At 41.6% G+C, this 17,958-nt stretch overlaps 2 protein-coding genes across 2 annotated transcripts in view; both read right to left on the bottom strand.

Moving 5' to 3' along the window:
• Nucleotides 1-17,958, bottom strand: part of LOC145391250 (HMG box-containing protein 4) — a 186,101-nt gene that overhangs the window by 77,638 nt on the left and 90,505 nt on the right. The gene's annotated exons all lie outside the window — the stretch shown is intronic.
• The window catches only part of Pi3K68D (phosphatidylinositol-4-phosphate 3-kinase catalytic subunit Pi3K68D), a 40,244-nt gene continuing 27,027 nt past the window's right edge, over nt 4,742-17,958 (bottom strand). Inside the window, exons 17-28 of the mRNA XM_080265843.1 lie at nt 16,620-16,757; nt 16,182-16,280; nt 15,373-15,525; nt 14,948-15,077; nt 12,394-12,549; nt 10,696-11,003; nt 10,370-10,513; nt 9,465-9,556; nt 8,521-8,721; nt 6,153-6,355; nt 5,691-5,968; nt 4,742-4,939 (exon numbers count right to left, since the gene is read on the bottom strand). Of these exons, the coding sequence (XP_080121969.1) occupies nt 4,742-4,939; nt 5,691-5,968; nt 6,153-6,355; nt 8,521-8,721; nt 9,465-9,556; nt 10,370-10,513; nt 10,696-11,003; nt 12,394-12,549; nt 14,948-15,077; nt 15,373-15,525; nt 16,182-16,280; nt 16,620-16,757 (2,100 nt within the window). The remainder of the gene's footprint in view (nt 4,940-5,690; nt 5,969-6,152; nt 6,356-8,520; nt 8,722-9,464; nt 9,557-10,369; nt 10,514-10,695; nt 11,004-12,393; nt 12,550-14,947; nt 15,078-15,372; nt 15,526-16,181; nt 16,281-16,619; nt 16,758-17,958) is intronic.

The following is a 17,958-nucleotide window of genomic DNA, read 5'->3' as shown; positions in this document are numbered from 1 at the left end:
TGAATAATAATAATAATAATAATAATAATAATAATCCTTCCTTTGAGGCATTATGTGAGCAATAAACCCCAACCATCCCTCAGACGAACACCCCATTGATCCGCACCCATTTCAAGGCCCTAAACCTACTAGACCACCAAGATGTAACCATCCAACCATTCCTCGGACATAAAACCCTCAATGCCAACATGCACTTCAAGGCGCTTAACCATCCCAACCATCCCTTAGAACATCATCTCCCTCATCCATTTCATGCCCCTTAACCCACTTGACCACCAGGCATCTAAAAATGGATATGTCTATGCTTCTTAATCCTACTGCATATACATATATATATATATATATATATATATATATATATGACTGTATCTATGTGCATAAAACTTACAGTACGGTACAAAAAGTTTCATTACAAAAAGCATGAGGAACCCTAGACCCTCTCAGACCTAACACCTTTTTGTAATTCATTCTTGCCACCACCCACTCATGGTGGGCACAATTCTAGCAATGTACCAGTTAACAAGAGATGATTTAATTCTGCTGAGTGAGTCACAGGAGCCTAAGTCACTATTAACTCTCTCCTTGCTGGAACAACTCTAGCTTTCTGTTCTAATTCCACATTCTTTTATTCGGCAATGAGTGAGTCACAGGAGCCTGTGATGATTGATACTGTCACCATTATCCCTCTCATGAATGGGCCAAGTCTCCAAGACCATAAAACAAATTATTACCAAGAATAAATTCAAAATGGCATCATTGGTCTGAAGAGGAAAATTTACTAAGCCTATATAATTGAGTAAATGTCTGCATCTATTATCTATCTATCTATTGTCTCTTTCTCTCCAAAAAGACAATACGTATGCATATACTGTAGTTACAAGGTTTGATAAATGGTCATTTGGAAACCATTTACTGCAGGCACAGTCTATCTATCTACTTATGTACACACGATCAAAAAAGTATCGCGCAGGAGGGGTACGACGATATCTGAAATGATCAATATAGCTTGTGTAGTCCCTGGAAAATAAATTAATTATCATCTGACTATACCTTCAGTAACAATATCAACCATAAATTGTCATATGCAACCTATCTATGACATACTTATGTAAGCATGTTTGACAACGTGGGGGACAATAGTCAAACATTTCCAGAGTCCATCGTCCGTGGCGTCAAATTGTTTTGGGCCAAATGTGCACCGATACTTTTTTGATCGAGTGTACCTACCTACCTATATATCTGATCCACTTATGAATGTCTATCTATGTATCTACCTCCCTACCTACTTACTATATACCTATCTAACTGTAAATCTATGTCTGTCTATCAGTCTCACCATTTACCCAGCATAGTTGTGATATAAAAAAGTCCTCTCTCTCTCTCTCTCTCTCTTTAGAGGGTAGAAAGAGGGTGCATGAATGATGATTTTTTCCTCTTTCTGTTATGATCTTTCCTACCTGCTGGGCAATTTCTTGTGTGCTGTGGGGATGGTTAGTCAGCATTAACAGTGTTTGTCCAGCATCATTCATTCATTTCCTACTCCTACTCCCACACTCATACCCACATCAGCAGACAGTCAGCATGATCATGTCTATCCTGCGTCATTCATTCATATCCCACTCCCACTGCCACACACCCATCCACACAAGCAGACTATGCCATCCCACAGCACACACAATCCCGCCTGGTGAGTTACTTAGTAACACGTTATTTACAAAACACCCAGCCTACTGACACACCAAACTAGCAATACTGAATCTCACACAGAAACATAACAAAAAAATTAGGTTACTTGTGAATCTGTATCATCAAAGCTCAGTTAAATTTCACCGCACAAACATATCAAAATTTTGCAATATAGTCTCCTGGATAAAAATATTAAAAAAGAAAGAAAATAAATATATATTCAAAAGCACTTGTATCAAATTGCCCGTAATCTTTGTAGAATGCCTGTTCATTTTCTTTAGTATTTTTACCTTACCTTGGCCTGGGTTTTTGTCCTTTTGCAGCTTATTTTCCATAGCACAATGGCAGAATATGGCAACACTATGGCTCTACAACCGTTCCATGTTACTTCTTTGCGACTGGCATCAGTTTCAGGCCAAGTTAATATATATATATATATATAAAATCACTGAATGTCACAATATATGTGTTATTTAGTACCATATGTCACACTATAAATGTCACATAAGCACTGTGTTGAAATATCAGAAAAGTAATATCTGTTACCACCTTTTATCAAAACAGATAACAAGTACAGTTATATGGCTGGTTCATTTTCACCTGACAGAACTCACGCACTCCCAAAACTCAAATATTAAGCAGAGGTTAATGTGAACTTTAATGAGCCTTATGATTTGAGATTGAGTCTCCTTGGTTACTAGAAAACTGATCCTCCTGTCTGATTACTCATGGCCATCAACTGGGTGGCTGGCATTAGGGATATTTGTCGGGTGAAAACAAACAAGCTATGGAAATGACATCACCCAAAGTTTTAAGATTAACAGAGGTTTATTATGGAAAAAAAAATCTTAGGAAAAGTTCCCAGTAATTAATCAGATTCCAACATTCATTTTACTACCATCTGGTTCAGATTCTCTTGTTACGATGATCAGAGTTTAAAATTTAGCTTACAGTAAACCCTCTCTTCATCGAACCCCCTCCTTAAACCAAGCTTTGATTATATTGTCCACACTGCCCCTGCCAAACAAATTTGCTACATATCAAACCAAGGGTTGATAGACTGGTGAGGAAGAGACAGCTACCAGACCGAACAAAACAAAAGTAAGAAGTAATTTTTGCTGTTTTCTGTTCTGTTATTACTGATTAAGATGACAGAACATTAATCTATATAGTATCAAAATACAAAGTATAAACCCACACAAAATTAAATAAAACTGAACATACAGTATTCCACTGCCTACCCACTGAGCATGATTTATTGTATAACTTGGGTTCGATGTAGCCGACCCTCCTGAACATCAGCTGTATCAAACTGCTGGATATAATGTTAGTCTCTCCCCACATTTTTTTTCTACAAAGATGAACAGAGGAAAGCAGAACAAACATATATATATATATATAAAATCCATACACCAACTGGCCTTGAACTGCTGTCAGCTGATTGGTTCAATAAAGTGAGGGTTCCCTGTAAAGGATTTTGATTTTCAGATTAATATGACTGGAATCTGATATTAAGATTAATGTAAACAGTTTTGACAACTGGGTTAAAATAATGATAATGAAGGCTGAGCTGTACTGTACTTACATCCTGTAAGGAATGTTGAAAATCCGCAGTACTAAGGTGGATGAATGTGTGTGAGAATGAAAATAAAAAATACTGACTGGATGATGATGATGATGATGATGATGACGATGATGGTGGTGGTGGTGGTGATAGTTTTGTGGTTGGAAGAAAAACTATGTACCTTAGTGATTGCATAGATGGTCTCAGCCAGATGAATGATTCCAAACTTATGACTGCAGTTCAGTGTTATGAGGTCTGGCCACACAGGTCTCCCTCATTACTGAAGGGGGTCACATTCCTAAGATGCTCTCGATGTGCAAAACCCAACAATACTGATTTTCCAATGGATGTCTTTATATATCATTAAACGGAATAATTCTTACTCAACCACTTGTATGTTACTGTATGTTAACGTGATTTAAATGATTAAAAATGAGTTTCCTTTACAGTATAAATATCATTTCACCTTATGCCTGTTTCATTCACATTACTTGTTCAGCTAGAGGCACTAATAAAACTGTTATCAACAGAGAGAGTGGGATGTGCAGATGGATATGAGGGGAGCTGAAAGCAGGTAACTAGCAGGTTGGTGAGAAGATGCTGCCAGTGATGCCTTGTGGAAAGTGCAGAACTATTATTCTTGCCTGCCCAGGATATAATTAATAAATAATTCCCAGCTAAAAAAATCCATTGATAGCTGAAACCCTTGGAAAAAAAAATCCTGTCGATACCGAGGGAGTACTGTACTACTCTGTGGAGTGGTATAGTGCAGTATTACATCAATGATCCAGATTTTGCACCTGATATAGGAATGATGGCTAAACCTTACAGAGTGATGTGTAAGTGGATGGGAGGACAAAAAAAACTGTACACTGATGCCTATAAGGAAGGCATAATAGATTAGCTGTATATTTAGGTACTGCAGTTCATTAACTTTAAAATGGCAGAGAGCTTTGTCCTTCTGCGGCCTATTTCCTGTAACTTGGTGTCGGAGTAAGATAATACTGTATTATGGCCATGCATCCTGTCCAAAGCACTTTTTCATTATCACCACCATATTCTAGTGTCAGTCTCTTACTGTTCAGCATTCATGGTGAGAAGAGAGAGCTATTTTAGGGCTAGTTAAAGTGAACAAGGTATACACCAGTGTGAGGATGAGACAGGAGAATGGAGCTAATAAAGGATTGATGGCTGAAGCTTGCATGCTGATATCTGAGTGAATGGGAAGGGAGAAACTGTACACTGATGCCTGTGTGGATGGCATAATAAACTGGTTGTATGTTGATGGCTGGGTGAATACAAGAGAAATGATATACCCTAATGACTCTGTGCATGATCGAACTGAGAAAGAAAGAGAGAGACAGAGAGAGAGAGAAAGCAATGACTGCAGCATGTATAAATGTGACTGATTCTTGATATAAACTGCTGGTTGCACAAAGGACCTCCTAAGAGCCTAACAATGCTTCAGTGTTAGGAGGCCCAGGCAAAAGGCTATATGGTGTGGTGTAGGGCCGTGTTCCGTCGGTGTTCTAAACTCAGCCACTCGCACTGCTCCTCCTTCAGGTCGAGGGCAGAGAGCTTCAGATAGGAACTTCCAAGGTAAATGTTCTCACTGAACTTGTCCTCACTCCACACGCTGATCTCCAACACCCGCTGCTTCACGATATCCTGTGACATGCGGTACGTGATCTGAAAAAATTAAATAAAATTGTAAAACTGAAAGAAAATACTGTAACTGTCTGTTTATCTGCACAGTAATGCAGCCAGGTCTCAAAGGATGGGGTGGTGGGGGCCAAGGTTAGGTCAAGACTTATTTTGGGAGGGCACAGTACAATACTGTCTACACATTAAATAATTCAAAATTTAAAATGACGGTCCACTGGAGGGACCAAGGGTCTGACTGAGGGGGGTCGAACCCCTCCATACCTATATCGCTGATCTATCACCAATCTTTTCTGCTCCATCAGTAGCACTGGGGCCCGGAGCTATGGTATTCAGTTGCAACATTTAAGGCATGGGTGACCAGCTTCACTTGCCCCTTAATGGAATTATGGGAGCAATAAACCCCAACCACACCTATGATATAAAACCTTTTGGGCCTTGTCTGGTTGGAACACCTTAACCCACTAGACCACCTGGCAGCTATCTGATTATGTTGTCAACTTACTGGGCCCATTAAGGCAGTATCACAAGACTTCTCCACCACTTTCACCTGCCTCCTGGTCTTCTTAAATTTGTGGTAGACTTACAGAATATCTGAACTGGGTATATATGTACAGTTTTTCTATACAGTATATGAGTGTGGCGTCAAAGATAAAGTACTGAGTAGAGAGGCTGCTAGAGATAAGCAGCATAGACAGCCATCATTAGGTGACCAAGGCTGATGCACACAAACATGTTGGAGCCTTTATAAATGTTTGTAACTATGAAATTAACTTACCGGTTCCATGAAAGTAGGATGACAAGACTTCTTTACCACTTTTGTCTTCCTCTTGGTCTTCTTGTGTGTGTCAGGCAGGAGATACAACTTGACGTAAGGTGAGGGCTCCTGTCCATTGCTGATTAGTGACAGATTACGTGCGTGATGTACCATTATCTGCAGCTGACCTCGTAGGTACTGGAAGCTGACTTTGACTTGACCCTGTGCAGCACCTGACCTAATACTGCTACTGCTGCTGCTGCTGGTGCTCACTACTGCTCCTACTGTTCCTCGTGGCTCTGAAATAAGTAGATATTAGTCATAAATGCCATACTTTCTTTCTAAATATTTACTTAAAAAAAAAAAAGTGGCACCTAACCACCTACCACTATTGGTGCTTACTACCACTACTGCTGTTCTTCATGATTATAAAATAGGCTAAATATAATTTTCAATCTTAAAAAGAAAAAATAAATCACCCACCTTTATTCTTGAGCTTCTTAATGTGTATATCAGTGTCCTCCTGATCTCGCAGTAGGGGGTGGAAGAATGTATACACCAAATCCGAGTGTGAGATCTCCGGTGCGAGATCAAACAGGGTGGCCAAGAACAGTTCAATCTCCAGTTTTCTCTTCTCCGCGACGGCCTTGACTTCCGAGCGGCCAATTTGGACACCCTTTGGCAGACTGCAAAGTAATGTTGATTGTCCATTTACTTAACAGTAAGGTATAATAAGAAATATATACAGCACACCATGCCCTTCTTTTACAATAGGATGCATTTTTGAAGACTGATCACATAACTAACTGGTCTTATAATGAATTTCGTGTTGTGGTGATCACATGAGCTCTGAAAAATGATTGTATAATGAGAACTCGAGCATCACTATGGCCATATATGTGAAAAACTGAGTGTCAAACAAAAAATTGTCCGAAACTCTGGGCAACTGTTAAGGTAAATGGTCATTTTGCAAGCCAACCTGTAACAAGGGTGGACTACAGAAATCTATCTATTTATCTATTGCCAGACGCCTCAATTCCGTTTGGGGTGGCCACAAACAAATCGCCTCCACGTCGCCCTGTCCCCCGCCATTTCACTGCCCTGCTCCCAACTCACACCCTCCTCTCTCATATACCTCTCCACCCCATCCCTCCATCTCATCCTCAGCCTCCCCCTCCCTCTTCCTCCCTCTACCTCACTCACATACACTCTCTTCATCAGCTTCTCACCCTCCATCCTCTCCACATGGCCAAACCACCTCGGTGTGTTCCTCATAATGCTTCCTATCACATCCACATCCACACCACAATGCTCCTTTATATCCTCATTTGTCAGCCTGTCTCTCCATGTGACTCCACAGGCTCCTCTTAAATAACTCATTTCCACTGCTCTCACTCTTGACTTGTGTCCTTCCAACAACGTCCAAGCTTCACTTCCATACATTAGAGTTGGTATCACAATACCGTCATGTAGTAACCTTTTCACTTCCACGCTCACTTCCCTGTTTCTTATCACTGCTTTCAAGGAACCAGCAACCTTTCTTCCCTGCTGTACCCTTTCAAGCACTTTACCCTCCAAACCTCCATCCTTACTCATCACACTACCCAAGTACTTAAACGTACTCATATTTTCCAATTCCTCACCATCCAACCTCGCTGTACATTCACTGACTTCACCTCTCTCAAAGACCATCACTTTACTCTTCCCTACATTCACCTTTAGATTCCGTTTCTTACACACTCTCCCAAACTCATCCACCAAGCCTTGCAGCTCCCCTTTGTCTTCACTCAACAACACAGTATCATCTGCAAACAACAGTACAGGGAGTTTCCAAACACTATCCTCTCTCACCAGGGCCACTCCAACATCCACTACCCTACCTTGTACCTCTTTTATTACCCCATCCATGTACAGATTGAACAACCATGGAGACATGACACAGAAATAAATGTACATTATAAATTGGGTGGCTAGGAATAATTCAACTTCTAGTCTTCTCTTTTCTGCAGCTACACTGATTTCTGAGAAGCCAATCTGGACACCTTGTAGTAGGCTGGAAAATAAATCATCATCATCATCATAACTATCCAAGCCTCTTTTCCTGCCTAAGGACAGGGTGAAGTGGAAGTGAATTTAACAAAAACTTACAGCCAATCCCACAGTAAAGAACAGAAAGCTGATGCTGGGCTCCTGTAGCCAACACCATTAAACACCTTGAATCCAATGGTGTATTTCATCACTATTTTTGCTGCCTCCAGATGATTTTATTTAGCCCAGGAAAAAAATCTCTTATTTTGACCAGTTAAGTGAAGGAGGTACAGTCAAAGAATAAACATTTTCCCAGTTATGCTTCATGAAAATTTACAACTGACCAATACAATGAAAACCCTATTTCTACTAGTGTGTGTTGCAGATGGTTTGATTTTTGTTCGCTATGTATTCGTCAAACTTTGGGAAGATACTTTTGTCTCTGTACAGTATTTAGCCCGTACAGTTGGAAAAGTCTCTCATAAGCAAAACAATATCGTCTACAGGCAGATAGAATATACTGTAATGAAATACAGTATATGCCTCTCATTAGTTGGTGTCCCATCCAGTGGAAAAATGAGACATGGCTTCTGATGAAACCCTGAGAATTTCCTGTAAGATCAGAATAATTATGTGCAATCTATCTGTTCATCCCTCTTTCATTTTAACTTACTTTCCCTTTTCTCACCTGTGCATTCTAGCCAGTGGGAAAATGTGACACAGCTGAAATCCAAGAACTCCCTATAAGAATGAAGGAGCTAAGAATCTCTTAGTCCTTCCCTCTCTCTCACTTTCTATCTCTAACTACCTCTCACTTTCTCACCTGTGTATCCTAGCCAGTGGGAAAATGAGACACAGCTTCTGATGGAACTCTGAGAATTCCCTGTAAGATCGGAACAAGTATGTGGGTTCTCTCTGCCCTTCCCTCTCTACCTCAATGATGTACACGTAGTACTTGTTCGGGTTGTAACGCTTCTGGTAGCTGTACAGGCGAACTTGGTTGATCTTGCCATCTTGCTCCGCTCTGTGAAGGAGGAGGGGAGTTGTATGTCATAATTAGCATTACGGGTATTATCGTCACCATCATCATCATTACTGTCATCATTATAACCCTATACTTTACTAATACAGTTAACCAATTACATGAATGGCATAAACCACAAATACTACTATATCATCTATTCTATTTGTCCCATCAAGAGTGTAGAGGCCCAGAGACAGGCTACTCAGTCTCAGCATTTTGGGCATGGATGACCAGTCTTGCTTGTCCCTGAATGGCATTATGTGAATCATAAACCACAACTGCCCCTCAGACAGAAACCCTTACAGGCCCAATCCAGTGAAGGCATTATAATCACAACATAAGATATACTAAGTTTACTCTGACTTGGTCTAAAACTGCCATCTCTCCACCTTGAATGCTGAGCTGTAACACAAGATTAACATGAAAATACTATGCAACAAATGAAGATATGGAAAGGATGTCATGTCATAGTACTGTCTAACTGTGCCACAAAACCACAATAATTAAGCTGCAAAAGGGGAAAAAAATCTGGGCCAAGTTAAGGTAAAAGAACTATAGTCATGAGGAAATGCTAAGGAAAAGATGGGGAGCCACAGTATTTTCTAATTCTGCCAGTGAGCTATGTAAAATAAACTGGAAAAAAAAAAATCTGAGACGAGCATAAAAGGATACCGTAACGACAACAACAACTTATGTTATTATGACATGATCTTAACACAAACACAATCAAAACAGCAACTTACGTGAATGTCTTGGGTATGAAGGAGAGGAGGAGGTCGTCAGAGTTGTCTCCGGAGAACCGCATTTGTGCCAGGTTGTGTATGAAGAAGTTTACCTGTGGGAGAAATGATGACTGTAACTTTAACGTCATCATCGTTATCCCAGCCTAATTTCCACCAAATAGATAGAGTGAAATAGGATCAAAGGATGGAGGATGGCAACTGGGTGTGCAGGGTGAGAGGAATGAATGTTGAACATAGGGTTGTGAGAGGCAGACTGAAAATAGCGAGGTTATGGAGTGTGACCTCAGGGATATGAGAGTGAATAGAGAGGCTGCTAGAGATCGAACAGTGTGAATAGGTGACATAGGATGACTAAGGCCAATGCATGCAAGCATGTTGGAGCCTTTTTTTTATAAATATAACAAGATGATCATAGTAGCAGCATTACCAGCAGAGTGCCATTCATTCATCTCACTCAGATGTTTTCCCATGTTCACCTGAACATGAATCCAATGACTACAGACTGACGTTCCCTTATCCTGCATGTCCACAATCTTACTTTCAGGGATAAAGAAGAAGTTGTGACATTCGAGTAGCCAGGTGGTAGAGATGCCTAGTTATACTGGTGCTACCACATAAAGGTATCCCTCTCCAGCACCTCACTCCCATTGCAGTTAATGATTTCTTACCTGTGTGAACCAAGACTTGGGTGATTCCTGTATCATGTGTGAGAACATTGAGCCAGCCTCAGTGTTGGTCCTGTTCCACACCACTGCCCTCTCTACATATACCAAATTGCACACACGTGTGCACGCACACATGTATATACACACACACATATACATGCAGTCATCCAAGCCTCTGAAATCCTGGCTCCAACTCACACAGTAAAAAAAAATAAATAAATAAATTAAAAAAAAACTCACCTGTGTAAACCAAGACTTGAGGGATTCCTGTATCATACGTGAAAACATTGCACCGGCCTCAGCGTTGGTTCTATCTTGCAGCAGTGCCCTCTCTACATAGGTCACCGCATCCCATGTCACTCCAGGAATCCCTGAAGATGCCATCTGTGCAGTGGAAAGAAAGTTATCATCCCAACTTATAATTGGTTACATTTTTGCTTTTCAAACTCTTACATGCCTATAGCAAGACATACTAATCCTGGACTGGGAGACTACAAACAAATTATCTGTATGTAACCTTGTCCTCTGTCATAAGGTTGTCCTCCCCCCAGCTCAAATATACTTACCAAAGCAAAAAGATAAAGAATGAGTTGCCCATTGCGTCTGATGATGTTAAATGCTCGGCAACAAAGATCCACAAATCCCTGGAACTTATCAGAAGGCTTCTCCCCTCCGTTGATTACATATGCCATGTCTGAAGTAAGTACGAACGGCGTACGATCCCTCTTGAAGCTCCCGAACTTCTGAGCATCCCCGAGGAACTTTCCAAAGTCTATATGGAAGAGGTGGCCAGATGTTTTGAGCATAATGTTGTCATTGTGGCGGTCGCAGATGCCAAGGATGTATGTGGCCACACAGTAACCCGCACAGGAAGCTGGGGATGAAAGTTATCATCATCATCATCATATATGTAGGAAGACAGATGGACATAGATACTTATATAGATAGACAGATGGAGAGATACAGATTATATATATATATATATATATATATATATGTATAGGAGGAGGCCGTAGCACGGGCCAAACAGGGTAGTACTCCCGAGGGGAATGAGAATGCTGGTGATAGGGAGAGCTGGAGCTCCTGTTTCACAAGCTATCTAACCATCCCCTTTGCTGACCTTTTCAGTGTGACAGTAACATGGAGAGTAGACCTGCATACTCTCCCAAACATTTCCTCTAACTATCTATGCACTACACCACATGCACTTTACATTTCACACAACGTATCCCACTACGTTACAGGGGTTGGCGCCAGCAAGGGCATGTGGCCAGAAAACTTTGCCCCCGCTACCTAGTGGTGGACTTCTGGGGGGAGGCGTGGCGGGGGTTATGCCGGCATAGATCATGGGTCCAGGGCGAGATGGGGCTCGGGCCTGTGCTAGAGGGTACAGGACATTGCGGTTCCCAGGCTGCCACTTCCGCCACCAACCCTTGATATCATCACTTTTGTTTTACCTGCATTTACCCTTAAGCCCTTGTGCCCCATACCATCTCTTCATTTCCTAAATCTTTCCTCCACCTCCCTTTCATTCTCTGCAATCAACACCACATTATCAGTATACAACATCTCCCACGGGAGTCCATTTCTGAAGTCACGTGAGAGGGCTTCAAGTACCATGATAAACAACATGGGACTCAAAACTGACCCCTGATGCACACCAACATTCACAGAAAACTCATCACTCAAATCTCCATTCACTCTTGCTTGGGTGCGAGAACCCACATACATGACCATAACCACCCTAACCAGCCACTCCTCCAAGCCAAGCTTTCTCATTGCCCACTTCACCACCTTTCTAGGGACTCTGTCAAAGGCCTTTTCCAAATCAACAAAAACAAAATAAAGATCCCTTCTCCTACCAATATATTTTTCCTGACGCTGTCGAACAATGAATACAGCATCAGTGGTCCCCCTGCCTGGTATAAACCCAAACTGCATCTTATCAACATTCACTCTTTCTCTAATCATACCTTCTAGAACTCTCTCCATTACCTTCATTATCTGATCGAAAAGCTTTATACCTCTATAATTTCCTCCTTCCAGGGCATCACTCTTCCCTTTGTACACATTTACAATTACTGTACACTCTTGAGCCAATCATCTGGGACAACACACTCATATATAATCATATTTATCAGGGCGGTGACTAACCTCACCTCATTTTACACACAGGTAGATAGACAGATAAAACGAATGACAATACTGGTAGATATAGACAGATAGACAGACAGACAAACAGATGGATACAACATGCCACTCACCAGTAAAGTTATCCACGGCTCTTTGGTATTCTAACTGTGAAGGGTTCTGCTTTGCCAGCCACTCAGCGATGGGACGGTCCTGGAATGACCCTGTTATCCCATACTCGGTCTGGATCTTACGTAGCGTCTCAGCATCCTTGACTAGCTCGATAATGCCTGTGGGGGAAAACATCATCATCATCATTGATGATTATTATTGTTATTATACATGGCGACCATCATCCACTCACTTGATGTAATGCTCCCTACTTCTTCCTTAGCCTTTACCATTCTTTTTCTGTGCCTGCCCTCCTCTCTTCCTATTTCTCCCATCTTTCCTGTCACTTCTTATTGGTTTTCTTTCCTTTACAGGTGGCTTTACATTGAGTGACAAGCCAAACGGTTTCCTGTAAGCCAAGAAATCATTTATAATGCTGGGTGGTAACCATATAACCAAACCATACGTGTTCCTTACGTGTCAACAAGTGGGTTGGTGGAGGGTTAGTGCCCCTCCCTGTAAAACAAATAACTCAAAGTCAAATGGCCACCCCTTATGGGATTATGGTGTCTGACAATAGATAGATAGATAGACAGATTACCCATCCATCCATCCGTTATCCAATCCTGTCACCCCATGAGGAGCATAGGAGCCCAGGACTAGGCAAGTTGGTCCTGACATTTAAGATGAGAGTGACCAGCCTCACTCATCCCTGAGTGGCCTTATGTGAGCAATAAACTCCAACCATCCCTTGGATATAAACCTACACAGACTCAATCCAACTGACGCACCTTAATTACCCACTAAACCACTAAGCACCACAATTTGGTTACAGAATAAGGTTACCACCCAGTGCAGAGTCACCCATAAGCAGAAGGAAGAGGAAAGAATGAAGGAAAGAAAGAAAGAAGTTAAAATGCAAAGTTGCCCATGGGGAGAAGGGAGAGGAATGAATGAAGGAAAGAAAGACAGAAGAGGAAGGAAGGAAGGAAAGGGCAGACATCCAAAGCAGCACTACATTGAGTGGGTGGATGGTGAGTGCCCCACCTACCACTAATATAATTATAATAATAATAATAATAAAAATAATAATAATAATAATAATAATAATAATAATAATAACAATAATAATCTCATTATTCCATACTTAGTCTGGATTTTACATAGTGTCTCCAGATTTTTTTCTTTCTTTATTGAAAGGAAGCAGTAAACAGACTATTCTGTAGTTGCAGCTCTAGGCTCACCTGTGCATGAACCCAGAGGGTTGCTTACCAAAGATGCCATTTTCCTACAGTCCACCATCCTCCTCTCAAGGGACAGGAAGGGAGCTGAGGGATATTTGCACATTCTGCCACCCCATGAAGGCATCCCTGTCCAGCACCAACCTTTCCCTATGCTGGCCAATCGTACTCTTAGCACTGAATGTGACAAGGCAAAACAATATTGGCTGATTATGTACATTCAGAGAAACAAGTCTCTTTTCTAGGTTTGAGGAATACACGATGGAAAAGTCAAACGATCTGAGATATGAATTAACCGAGATAGGATTTTTTCATCAGTTGTAAATTTTCTTCAAACAGGAGTGGGAAGATACTTGTGACTTTGACTGTACTTGTTTTGTATATGTGTTTGTCAGCATCCATACTCTAGGTGGCTCAAAATACCACTCCACTAGAACTCACGTGGCAGTATTTTAAGTGTTGTGGGAAGAGCTCAGTTGGTTAGTGTGGACATAGTTGTGGCAGTGGGAGCAGAAAATGAATAACTCGTGCAGGGTAGATACCGATAACACTGACTAACCTGTTCCCACAACACATGAGATATTGCCTGGTCTATCTATCTATCTATTGCCAGACGCCATAATCCCGTAAGGGGTGGCCGTTTGACTTTGAGGTACTTGTTTTATGGAGAGGGGCACTAACCCTCCACCAACCCACTTGTTGACATGTAGGGAGCACGTATGGTTTCGTTATATGGTTACCACCCGGCGTTGTAAATGATTTCTTGGCTTACAGGAAACCATTTGGCTTGTCACTCAATGTAAAGCCACCTGTAAAGGAAAGAAAAGCAATAAGAAGTGATAGGAAAGATGGGAGAAATAAGAAAAGAGGAGGGCAGGCACAGAAAAAGAATGATAAAGACTAAGGAAGAAGTAGGCAGCACTACATCAAGTGAGTGGATGATGGTCGCCACCACCTACCACTAGTGAAGTGGAAATAAAGGGTTACATTATAATATGGATCAGCATGTATAACACCTGCATGAACCAGTGGAGAGGGACACCATGTTTGTGGTGGAACCAATGTAACCAAGTGGCTCCTTTGTCCAGTTATACAATTGTCCCTAATTTCTGGCCTTACCCCCTGAAAGGAGGATGGTGAAGAGTTCAACTTGAGCCTGCAGTCCACAGAGTTCACATTTATGTGAGTCCCACATCACAACATCAAGAACACCATCAATATCAACATCATCAAAAAAAACAACGACAAAAACATCAACAACTGCAACAACATCGTCTTTCTCATTGTTGTCAACACCACCACCACCACCATCAATAACAACAACAAATCCACTCACCGATTTTATCCCCTGTGGGCACCACACTGAATGTCACCACTTTAAGGTCGAGTCCCTCCTTGATCCACAGTTTGTCCATGAGGCGAATCATCTGAATCACCAGCATGTCCTGGCGCAGGTCATCTCCAACCTGGCAGAGATTATTGTATTAACACTGAATCAGTTCCTAATCTCATCATCATCATCATTATCCAAACCTCTCTTCTCACCCTAATGTGGGGTGAAGTCGTATCCAGAAAGGCAGAAAAAAAAGGATGAGATGGTAACCAAAAAATGGGATTATCATCATCATTAGGGATGAAGCGAGGAAAAAAAAAGTGAGAAACTAGCTAAAAGTCTGACCAACTGAATGGGACAAACTCTCATTCACTATTCAAGCCCCTGGAATCCTAATAAATGAACAACCAGTGCATCCATCTGCTCACCTTGAAAATGGCATGGAGTGGATCAGTACCCTTTTCCGAGGAGAGGAAGGCCAACTTGAGTGGAACTGTGAAGGAGTTGAAGTACGAACAATTCTTGACATCAACTCCAGCTACTTCCATTGAGGGGGAGAGGGGCAAGGAGGTGGGACTGGCCTGTAACATAAAAACAGTATACAGTATAATCATCATCATCATCATTATCATCACCACCACCATTATCATCATAACCTTTTTCCCACCTAAAGATGAGGTGAGGTAGGATCCACAAATGAAGGAAAAAGTGCAAAGTGAAATGGTCCTCACAATCATTGAAGCCCAGGGAATTCTGGGTTGAATTCACATTTCGTCACCTACATACATGGTATATCCTGCAAGTTTTTTTTTTTTTTAAACTTCGGGATGTTATTCCAGGGACAATATTGAATAAAAAACGCTATACAAAAGAACTCTTCCTATATCAAACTAATCGGAGGAAGAGAAAGAAAGATATATGGACAGACACACAGACAGACAGATAGTCAGTCAGTCAGTAATTTTATTTTATATAAAAAATTTTTTACATGAGTTGAATGTTTACACACAGTTTAGCATAGTGTTGCTTCATTATTCTGATTTATAAAATCCTACATGAAATAGCATCAGTGTCATTCACTGTCAGATTCTTGACCCCATATACATGTTGCAAAATTGTACTGATTTTTATGACAATGAATGCTCAATTCATGAAATATGTAAATTTTTTTCCACAAATGTACACTGATTTATTAGTATTCTATAACACTGATAGGAAGACAGACAGATAAACCAACCTCCAGACTAAAGTGTATGTTTGCCAGGTCTCTGTTCAGTATGTTCATACGCTGGTTGTCCCGAGTGTCTTTGATGCTCATGGCTGTTGCATATAAGCTCTGGAAAAAAAAAAAAATAAAAATAATATTAATGTATCATCCTCAGTATCATTAACACTGATATAATTAATATTATACCCTTGTACAGTACAAACTATCATCCATGCAATCCTTTGCTGCCCCATCAGGAGCACTGGGACCCAGGGTTAGGCTACTCAGTCCTGACATTTAAGGCAAAGCCTGAGTGGCACTATGTGAACCTCATCCAACCCTTGGATATAAACCCCTGCAGGCCCCGTCTTGTTGGAATGCCTTAACCTACTAGACCACCAGGCACCAAAGTTTAACCTACTAGACCACCAGGCACCAAAGTTTAACACAAAAGACAGCATTACTCACCCTCAGCACAGCCTCCTGAGTAAGCAATCTGTTCTCCATGTTCTTTCCACAGATGGCCATGAGGGCGCGAGTCACCAGGTTGAGACGACGACGATACCGTGCATCACTCACCACCTCACGCTCTCCACCCATGTTGGTCTGAAATGGCGAACAAGGATTGTATACTGTGGGTACAGCGCACCTTCACATGATGCCAACAATTATACTGTGCAGCTTCTGCCTAATAATATACATCAATCTCAACTCCCCCCCTACTCCCCTGAAAGAAGGTTCATAGACTGCAGCTGAAGGGCAACATCAGCCTCAAGTCCTCTGGGTTCACATGCACATGAGCCAGATCATCTTTTCATACTGAACAATCTAGACCAACATACCCATATCCCACACCAAGCCCTCTTCCTCCCATCATCCCCAGACATCACCTTCTGCTCCCCAAACCTCACCCCGACTACATCCTGAAGAGTGGTCAAAACCCCAGGTTCTGATCACCTCCCAATCATCATCACTACCAAAACCAGAATCACCCCAGCTGGCCACAAACACATATACACTGAATATAAGCGAGCCAACTGGGAGGCCTTTGTAACTGAAACAGAACAACATTTCGAAACACTAAACAGTACACCCATCACAAACATCAACACCGCTGTGCACACTTTCAATACAATTATACAAAGCACAGACAAAAGACACATCCCTAGAGGCAACAGAAAGACGACACAACCCCAACTTCACACCAGAAATTCAAGGCCTCATCAGACAACGGAACACACTGCGACACTTCCCAACACCCCATACACAAGACACCGTACAGCAAATACAAGAATTCAACACTCAGATAAACAATAAAATATCAAAACAGCAAACACTAAACTGGAAAAATTACCTCCAAACATTTGACCACAAAACAAACATCAGCAAACTCTCCAGGCGGTGGCTGAATCGGTAGAGAGGCGACCTGCAGTCCTGATGGACCCAGGTTCGAATCCCGGCTGGGGCAGGGAACAGTTTAAGGATTTGAATTTCATAGAAGCAGACTTTCCTGATCTACCAGATGACCCGCCGACATGTCATAAAAGTACCCCCGCTAATACCAATACACCAGTCCTGTATGAGACAGCCCTAGCATGTATTCAATATGGACGGTGGGTGTTAGCGCCGAAGTGGTGACATGTGGAGGTGTAGGAGGACTACTGGGCCTTGGGATAGGCTACTGCCCCCGAGATATAGGCCCTGAAGCCTTTGCCCAGAGTCGGACACATAAAAAAAAAAAAAAAAAAAAAAAAAAAACTCTCCAGTACAAAACACTAAACAGCATCACACTTTCCAACAGCAACAC

This window comes from Coenobita brevimanus, chromosome 17 (genome assembly GCF_032717465.1).
Source record: "Coenobita brevimanus isolate Jiangsu-jjx chromosome 17, ASM3271746v2, whole genome shotgun sequence".
In the NCBI taxonomy this organism is placed as follows: domain Eukaryota; kingdom Metazoa; phylum Arthropoda; class Malacostraca; order Decapoda; family Coenobitidae; genus Coenobita; species Coenobita brevimanus.
The sequence above is the reverse complement of the archived record's forward strand: the minus strand, read 5'-3'. Positions and strand labels throughout refer to the sequence as shown.